The sequence below is a fragment of the Adiantum capillus-veneris genome, chromosome 23 (genome assembly GCF_014529385.1).
Source record: "Adiantum capillus-veneris isolate H3 chromosome 23, ASM1452938v2, whole genome shotgun sequence".
Lineage (NCBI taxonomy): Eukaryota > Viridiplantae > Streptophyta > Polypodiopsida > Polypodiales > Pteridaceae > Adiantum > Adiantum capillus-veneris.
In genome coordinates this window covers 59651650-59661145 of record NC_140953.1, presented here as the reverse complement: position 1 = coordinate 59661145, position 9496 = coordinate 59651650, and the positions used below count along the sequence as shown (strand labels likewise).

Sequence of the window (9496 nt, the reverse complement as noted above, 5' to 3'; positions counted from 1 at the left end):
ATTCTTATCTCAAGGAACTCTGCTTTGGAGCTACTTGCAAAACACAATCTGCACAAATAAATATCCACTAGCATTACATTACAAGCCGATAATCTGATCGTCCCAAATCCACCATGACTTACGTATGGACAGAGATCAAAGCGACAACATATGGTCAGAGATTTTCGCACATTCTACCACTAAACTATTTCTACTGAGCAAAACAATCGTCCTACAGATCCTTCACCTAAGTAATTCAGATATAAAAATTCCCTAAGATGCCTCATGCGATCATCGACAAGATTCACAGTTTCTACTATGGTCAAGTCTAGAAGCCCATAGGAGATACACATCACTACAGCAAATTCAGCCTTATGGACGCGCTCGCTTGTTGTTAGAGCAAGAGGGGCATTTGTACTGCTTTATGTGCTCAGCCCTTGCGGCAGTAACCTTCACACATTTTCCATGAAACCACTTCTCGCAAATATCGCATGCAATCCAAAATTCAGATGCTGAATAAAGGCCTCCACAGATACCACAATAAGTCTCACTATCTTCCTCATCATCCTCATAGTTCTCGTCTTCTTCCTTAGGAGAAGACTGCTTCTGAGGCTTCTCCTGCGACAGCAATAGCTACCTTTAGCCAAAACAATAATTGAGTGGACAATGGACATATTCAAAGCTTCCTTTTCAGTAAAAAGTAAGACACTCCAGCAACAAGATTAGAGTGCAATGGATGTGTCTAATTAGGCACTTATCTGTGAGTAGCACAAAAATAAGGAAATTAGGGATTTTCCACGCCAATTCTTTGCACACACACTCAGACAGAAACAAGGTGAAAGGTCACGTTGGCATTCTAAAACAAAAAAAATAAGGACTTTATATGAAGAACTTAAATGAAAGGATTCCAGGTTGGCATAAATATATATGGAACAAAGAAGAAGTTGCTTTTGCTTGTGCAACAAGTTATTGGCCATATATATGAATATAAATATAGATAAATAAATATTTATTTATTTATTTATATTATATTTATATTTATATATAAAGTTCTTGCAAACAGATAAGACAACGTCACAAGGAAAAGGGCATCCAAAGCATCAATTACCTTCTTTGCTGTGACTTTCAGCTTGCTATTCCCATTATTTGTAGAAGCCTTTTCTTTAACTGGCTTCCCCCCACTTACAACCTCATAAACTGTAGGCAGTTCATTGATCATTCCAAACAAGCGCTTCCTGTGCATATCAGAATATAATCAGCTAAAGTCATGATCTGCAAACAATGAATGTTTAAAAGGTATTTCTTGTCTATACAAAGCATTGTAATTATCTTCCTTTTAAGTTCTCAATTTGTTAATACTGCAACAGACCCAGATTCAATTTCTGTCAGCATGGATATTGACTTTACAAAACCAATCACCGCCAACAGCACATCTCAACAAACGATTGAAAACACCATTTGGACATCACATCTTTGGTAGCAGCAAAAATGTAAGTTAAAACAAACAAAACCTCAGCAAAACTGTAAGGTGGTCAAAACAAATAAAAACTCCCATTAACTTGACCCTACCATGCTGTGGTGTGACCACCATACTACTGACTACTTCTCATTCTATTAGACAGAATTTGCTAGATTCTGTTTTTCTCAAGCCGAAGGCTATAGTTTAGCCTGTAAAATGAGAGAAATTGAACAGAGAAACCCACGTTATCTGCAGCCCGCGGCTATTCAAGAAACACAGGCGTAGGCCATCCTGGAAAGCGCCATCGCTGGTCAACATTGCATCCATTTAAAAAAAACAAAATCAGGGCACCAGTCCCCTCGCACGCCTACTTGCAGCCTCCTATAGTCGACGCACACCTCTGTTGACGTGCATTTCGTGGTCCTGCCAGGTGTGGAGCTCTTGCTTGTACTCCTTGCTACAGTGTCCCCATTCAGCTTCCAGCGCTCCGGGCTCTCTGTAGCTGTAGCCGCCTTTTCACCTGCAGGTCGCGGCCCGCCCCGCTGTGCTCCTGCCAGCTTCCCCCTTTCCTCCCCTTTGTTGTTTCAATTCCCTCAATATTTCCCTCAACCTTAGCTTGGATCTCTCCTTATTCCACTCTTTTCAAATCATGCAGACATACTAGAATGTTCAGAAAATTGCAAATTTGAAAACTCCACTGACACCCAGATCGATGCAATTTGTCTGCAATGGCTCTCATATTCCTGCATTTTCCCTTGGCATGCCAAAATGAAAAATTTTGTAAATGATCATTAATTTTGCAGTCATGTGCAGATATGCAGAAAAATTAATGTTTAATTGCTACACTGTTCATTCTTTCTAATACCAGGTAGGCGATGTGTCCTGATAGGCACAAATGAATTCTGGACTGAAGCTGGCAAGCCAGCTTGACACCCTTCAGTTATGCCACATCCGAATGACCAAAGCAATTGATGCAAGTGATTAGAGCAAAACAGTGATCAGTTACCCTCCATTACACCAAAAAAGAGGAGGTTTTCCTAATTCTTGCAGGCAACCCGCTTGTGCTGTATTAATTTAACGTCCTGGCAATGACCAATCTAGGCCATCAAACATTTGAACTGTATCTTGTGAGCAAGTTGCGGCCTTCTTTTTTTGGAAAAGGGAGGGCCCTGCAAATAAAGTGACAGCTCCCAAAAGGGATGCTTTATCACCTCAACTCCCTGCTTAGATAGCAAGACCCAGGTAAGAGATCATGGGCTTTACAACTCTGTGTGTCGGTGACAGCGCATGAAGTAAAGCTATATCGGTCCATGCCACTCAAACTGTCATAACAGAAGTAACAAAACCAATCGCATGAAATGTATGGTGAAAACCCAGAGCTCAATCCCTAGCTACATGTCTCCTCCTTTTGTCCAGTTAACAATGAACATTGACGGCCATTGTTTCAATGGACGTGAACTGAAGGAAGATTTTTCCATGTCTAACTGCATAACAAGAGCAAAAACACAAGACGCCTACCTACCTGCTGAGTAACCTAATCCCATATGTAGTGCCTTCCTTTATCTATCAGCAACATTAGTCCAATCCACAATAGAAACAAGCACAGAGCTTACCTATTGTTCTAAACCTCAAACATAAGCCATAAAGCAATGATTACATTAACAAGTCGAACAGTGAAATGATGAGAGTCTGAAAGTACGCATACCTATCCTGTTTGTTGAATCGTGCACAGTAGTAGAAAGCTACGGCATAAAGCCATGAGTCACTGTGAACAGCAATCAGTGACAGCCAATCCCTATGCTCCATGCCATCTCTTGCAAAGTTGATGCCGAGCGCGGGTTCAGGAAGCTCTGGCGGAACTTCCTCAGCAGGGAATGCAACTTCCCATGTTCCTTTCGGATAGCCATACAAGCATAGGTTTTCCTTTTCTGCAACGTATGAAAACACAAGAATCCGCTCATCATTATCTTACCAAAACGAAACGTTTTTGGGGAAACCCTCTTCACGACTAACAAGCTCAAATTCCCCTTTTCTCTTTCACGGACTGTCACCCAATCACTAATCTTCCCTTGACTTAAGAACTCTTCCTAACTGCACAACTGAATCATTGACTCTCTTTACATAGAACTCTCATGAGGAAGACAAGCATGTGTAAACCTAAGATTAGATCTTGTAAGACACCAAAAAAATAGGAAAGTCATACTGCAAAACAGAGCCATTGAGCATACCTGGATCGCATTGCTCGAAGAAATCATTCACGTCTGCAAAGATAAAATGGAAAACACACAGCAAAAACGTTTAGTAGCAAATCCAAAGAAACGCAGCAAACAAAGTCCATCACTGTAAACCGACCTACTGTGAGGGCTCTGATCAGACCGGCCCGCCGACCCTGATAATCTTCAAACACCTCCTCAACTGTGCTGGGCATGGTTGAAGCTTCCATGGCTGCAGCGTTAACAACGTGGGCAAGTACAGAGAGAGAGAGAGAGAGAGAGAGAGAGAGAGAGAGAGAAGGAGAGGGGGGGGGGCGCTCTGCACAGACTTTAACTAGAAGCGGGTAAACTGCAAAATTCACGTAAACGGAAGGACTGCCTTCGCTCCGAAACGGCCTGAGAGGCAGCAGGAGTAAGATGCCATGGAACCCACGAAGAAAAAGAGGGAGAAATGCAAGCCTAGAGTGTGGAGAAAGCGGGTAATTGGAAACAGAAACTATGCGGCTATGGCGGACGGAGCTGGCTTCTTGCGCGTTCCTCAGAGCGAGCTTCCTCTCTCTCTTCGCGTGTCGAAGATCAATGCTCGTGAGAGCGTAGCCTATATGTGTGCGCGGACAATCACGCACCTGAAAGCCCAGGCCCTCAGGATCTTAACATTTTGCAAAGCCTTCAGTTTCGATATTTAAATCCAAGATACTAAAATTAATTGCATTCCCGTTTAGAGACGCTGAAATTGAACGGTTTGATCTGAACCAAATTTGCACGATTTTTGGCATCGAGTAATGCAGCAGAGAGAGGAACTGGAGGGCGATCTAGTGCAAAAGCTCATGTTGCAAATGGGGCTGCTCACAGAGAGCTCACAAACATTTATTTTTGTATTCCTGTGTAACAACTAGCCTTGTTTTATGGGCCTTGAAGATGGCATTGATTTAATTTTAATGATGAAGCAATCTACTTGATGTCAAAATTTAGAAGTGGACCGCGGTGACAATAATGTACGAGAGACATTGTCTTGAGCAACACTACATAAAGGAGTGTAATTGATAGAGAAAAATAAGAGGATGTTGTGTTAATAGAACGACAACTTTTAACGAGGCATGTGTAGCAATGGCAAACAAAATTTAAATCTTGCAATGAGAGGGGTGAGCTTGTAGAACAATGTATCCGAGCGAGGTTGCGCTATTATGTCTACTGATGAATGCTTTGTCTGATATACGTGCTACATATAAATTCTTACAAATGGAAAGTATTTCAAGAAAACAGTTTTCATCGAATGGTTGATAGCGCAGAACGTCGCCTGGCATCTTTGAAGGTGGATGTTAAGTGTGTTCCTCCTTTCTTCGCTTGTAGTTATTTGTGACACCAGTGTACTTACATCCATTTTGGCGGAATGTGATGGAGTAGACAATGTATCCGATATGGTTGGATTGTCTTGCTCGAGCAACAAAATCTAGCTCTTGTTGTCTTGTTCTGCACTGTCAGAACAAAGATAGTGTTAGATTGAATGTTGAAATTCGTGAATTGTCGAGTATATATTTGATGAAAATTGTATGAAGTTGATATGCCCTATAGGTTGGTTGTCGATGTTGATAAAGGTATATAGATTAAAACTTCCGAATCGTGTTCTGTAAATATCATTGTCGTGTTGCTAAGTAAGCTTTTTGTATTTGATTGATGGTGCCTCATCGTTGCACTATATCTTGAAGTTTGTTAGGATCTCGCTTGCATCACTGTTTCTTGTATCTAATAGGTCCTCGAGGGCGACATCGTAGGCATAGTGGAGCATCTCGAGAACATAGTTTTTTAGTGGTGTCTTTGTCTGGAGTAAATGATTACCAATTAACACTAATCAATGCTTAATTCTCTTTCGCTATGCCTCTGTCATTCCTTATTGATTGTCTATGGTGCTTTGATTAGCTAGATCTTACCTAATTAGTGATTAATCCCGCTCTAATCTTATGTGACTGCCCTCTATTCTTTGTATGTTCATGTAAGTCTGATTGGAGTGTGGATGCTCAATGGATCTATGTGTTTTCACTTGTGGTTAGTGTGTTACATGATGGGATTACGGATGTGTGCGTCATTGCAATCGTTAGTGTCATAAAAACTAATATCTAACCAACCCAAATGATTTTCTCATATTAAACTGATCACTTAATGTGGGAGAATAAACGGGAACAAGGGTTAAGATATAGACATGTGCTTTTAGATCTATCTCAACACGGGGCCATTGGTAAAGGGGCCCAAATGAGAGATGGCCTATCAAAGAGCAAGGCTAACCAATGGAGCATAAGACTTTAGGGTTAGCTTCATTGAAGACCTCCAATAATGTGTGTAAAAGTCCTTTGACCTTAGGTAAGCTAGGGCTGCGCTTCAAGCGCAAGAACCCGACCCAGCTCGAGGTGCTTGTCCTGCTTGTCATGCTTGATGACTAAGGTGCTTGAGATGCTTGAGGTGCTTGACATGCTTGAGATGTTAGGGTTGCACTTGAGGTGAGAACCCAGCCCAAGCTTAAAGTGCTTAAGGGCCAAGCTTGTGGTGGGAACTGTGCCTATGCATGAGGGGTTGAGGTGTCAAAAAGTCACAGATTCAATCCCTACAAGGAGGGGGCGAGCCCTACATGAGGGGGGATGAGAGAGAACACCCACACACTCACACAAGGCATGCATGGTACAAAGAAAGCAAAAGGGACACTTGTCAAGTTCCTCCTCATGTTGCCCTCATGGTGTGCCTAAAGCCTATTGGTTGGCCACCCAAGGGGTCCAATGATAATTCAGGGGATTTAATTAATTGATTTTTCATTTATCAAATCCTCTCTCTCAAAGGGGAAAGGGGGACACTTGTCTCAAGGCTACCCTTGCTGCTTGTAATGCCTCCTGCTTATGATTGGCTAGGCCTGGAGGGGTCCAATGAGCTTTAAGCATGAGCTACAAGGGGGGGTCGACCCAAGCAAGCTAGGGGGTTGCTTAGGGGGTATACTCACCCACACACACACACAAACACTCTCATTGTGTGCTATGCAAGGTGCAAGAGCTCCATCTCCTTATCCAAGCTCCTTGAGAAGTTGAGAGCCTACACCAACACTCTTGGCTATGGAATGCAAATCCAACCAAGAGCTATGCTTCAATGCTTAAGCTTTCTATCTTCTCCATCTTCATTACTATGCTATTATGTATGCTACGCAAGAAGAGTGATGATAAGTGAGGAATTATTTCTTTCTCCTATGGAATACTTCTTCCTCTTCCCTACCCTCATTCCCTGCTAGCTCTCTCCACCTTCGAAGGTGTTTGAGGTCTTGGGACTGAGGCTTGGGATAGTTAATGCTTTCCACAAAGTGCATGTTATGCTTATTGCAAGAAGGCTAGTATGGGATACCCAATAATATTAAATGTAAAAATAATGCGAATCTGATTGATCCTTCTGACAATGAAGAGCGAGGCATTCCAGCGACCCCTCCAAGCTCCCCTTCGCCTGCTGCCAACTCTTGCCACCTGCTCGCGACACTTCCTTCTTGCACGAGTGTCCTCAGGCCCCCTGCACGCAACCCTTCGCGTCTGCTACCTTGAGCCTCGTTGACGCCTCGCAATCATCATGTAGGGGGTACCGACTGGGATAAAATGAAAATTTGGGGTCAATCTGGGTAGCATGCACGTAGGAGGAAGACGAGAGGAATTCAGGAGGCGGGACTGGTACGCTCAAGGAGGCGAGCATGAGCTGAGCGGGTGGCAAGAGCTAGCAGCACGCGCAAAGCAGGGGTGTGCTGCAATGTTCTACTCATTTTTTTTAAATTATAGAGAGAAATTGCAGACACCAAGTTGGGAGCATTAGAGTGGTCTACAACAGGTGAAAACGAGTCGGAAACTCTCTGGTGGTTAGGTTCGACTCTCTTGTAGATCATTTTTAAACCTTGAAGCCTTCAACTAAGGCTAGGAGCATAAATTGCATTGGGGGTGGAACTTGGAAGCATCTCGCCAATGAATGAATAAAAGGTGATATGAGCCAGTATGGGGACACCCAGTAATCTACTTGCAAGAAGGCTAATGGTTTATTGCAAGTAGATTAGTTACTTAATGCAAGTAGATTAATTGTATTTCAAGGTAGATTAATTGTTGCTTTAGGCACAAGTTGATGCATAAAAGTATACATCCTCATGCACTCAAATGATTTAGAGAACACAAAGACTAATGATGTTCACGAGTTCTTGATTGTTTTCAAGCTAAGATTGATTGTTGATATTATGCAAAAGCTTGGTGTATGAAGCTTCCATCTCCATACTGCCAAAGAGGTCTCAAGGAACACAAAGATTGTATTGTATCAAGTCTCTCTTAATGAGAGAATCTATAATACAAATGCCTTTTGGAGGGGGGACCGGCTCCACATAAATCCGGTCCTCAACTGTTGTCATATTCTCTAAACTTTCTCTCTCTCTCTCTCTCTCTCTCTCAAAAGTATTGTTCATGCCTAGTTAATTAAGTGTTATGATTAAGTTGCTACTACCAACTAAGTTCACCCTCTTTGCTCTCAAAGTTGCTCACTTTAATTCTCTTAATTCCACTATTCTCTAAGTTCATATGCCATTTCCATTACATTGGTATCAGAGCATTTGGTTTCTCTTTTCTTGCTTAAGAAGAGAGGTCCTTAAGTAGCCTATAAATGGTTGATGTTGTTAATTATATTACGGTAAGTGGAACTGGGATCTATTATCGGTTTTGTTGAGCCCACTATGTGGGATATGGTGCACACCTCGGGAGCTTTGGACTTAATAATGGAGTCTTTTTAGACTTGCCTACGGCTTTACCATTATTGAGCCATAAGAAGTCCGAAAGGAGCTAGACCTCGGCAACTCTGCTATGTTAGACCTACTCCTCTACTCTCTATAATTAACCACTTTGAGCCATGGGTGTAGATACTTAAGAGCCGATTTTCAAAGGCTAAGAGGAGTGGCAACTAAGGTTTTGAATTGCCAAAGCATACACTAAGTACATACATAAATTTTGTTAACATGGCTGACAATAATCAAGAGAGTAGAATGAACATTGATAACTTTGATTTTGCACATGAAGGTGCTAATGATGATGCTCCCATGTTTATCAATTGTCTTGTTTCTAAGCTGCAACAAGCTATGGGAAACCCATCCCTACAAGGTGAAGTTTTCCAACAACTTCATAGTTATGGGATTCTCCAAACTCCCCCAAAAGAGAGAGCACCTGAGAAGTCTCTTCGAGAGATTTCCAACAGAGGGCTCTCTACGGTGAGAGTAGAGGAGAACCCATACGAAGCGCTTAAATGTTTACTAGCGGGCTTACCTCCATCCAAGAAGAGAGGTGAAGTCTCTACTATAGAGCCTTCACCAAGGGAAGGAGAAAGAAGTGAGTCTTTCGAAGATGTGACTCCAAGAAGACGGCAGCCTCAACGATCTCCAACTCCCCCCAAGAGGGAAAGATTTCCGCAAAGTCCTCCTCCTCGTTATCACCAAAAGGAAGAGAAGTACCAAAAGAAGGAAAAGGAGAGAAAGAGGTCACACTCTTCTCCATCTTCATCACCTTCCTCATATTCCAATGAAGGTAGCGGCTCTTCTCTCAAAGAGCCCAAAAGGAAAGGCCATCGCAAGTCCTATCCGGTATGGACAAGGTCCAAGAAGCTGAAGAAGTTCAAGGAGGGAGGAAAGGACACCACTTTTCTTACCTATGATGGCACCTTTGGTGCTACGGACAAGATCTTGGCCTTCATCCAACTGTTTGATGTGGCCTTTGGTGATGAGGACTTCATAGAGTCCTCTAAACTGCGTCAGGTATCTATGCATTTTCAGAGCTCCGCTCGTGAATGGTGGGCTAGCCTACGAGCC

General features: G+C 42.6%; 1 protein-coding gene across 1 annotated transcript; it reads right to left on the bottom strand.

Moving 5' to 3' along the window:
• Window positions 1-205: 205 nt before the first annotated feature.
• LOC147427839 (PHD finger protein ALFIN-LIKE 3-like) lies at window positions 206-4203 on the bottom strand. The gene is made up of 5 exons (XM_086497772.1): window positions 3791-4203; window positions 3667-3699; window positions 3144-3366; window positions 1088-1214; window positions 206-597 (listed from the first exon to the last, which is right to left on the bottom strand). The coding sequence occupies exons 1-5, from the start codon at window positions 3879-3881 to the stop codon at window positions 352-354; spliced, it is 720 nt and encodes a 239-aa protein (XP_086353898.1). The 5' UTR covers window positions 3882-4203; the 3' UTR covers window positions 206-351.
• Window positions 4204-9496: the final 5293 nt, after the last annotated feature.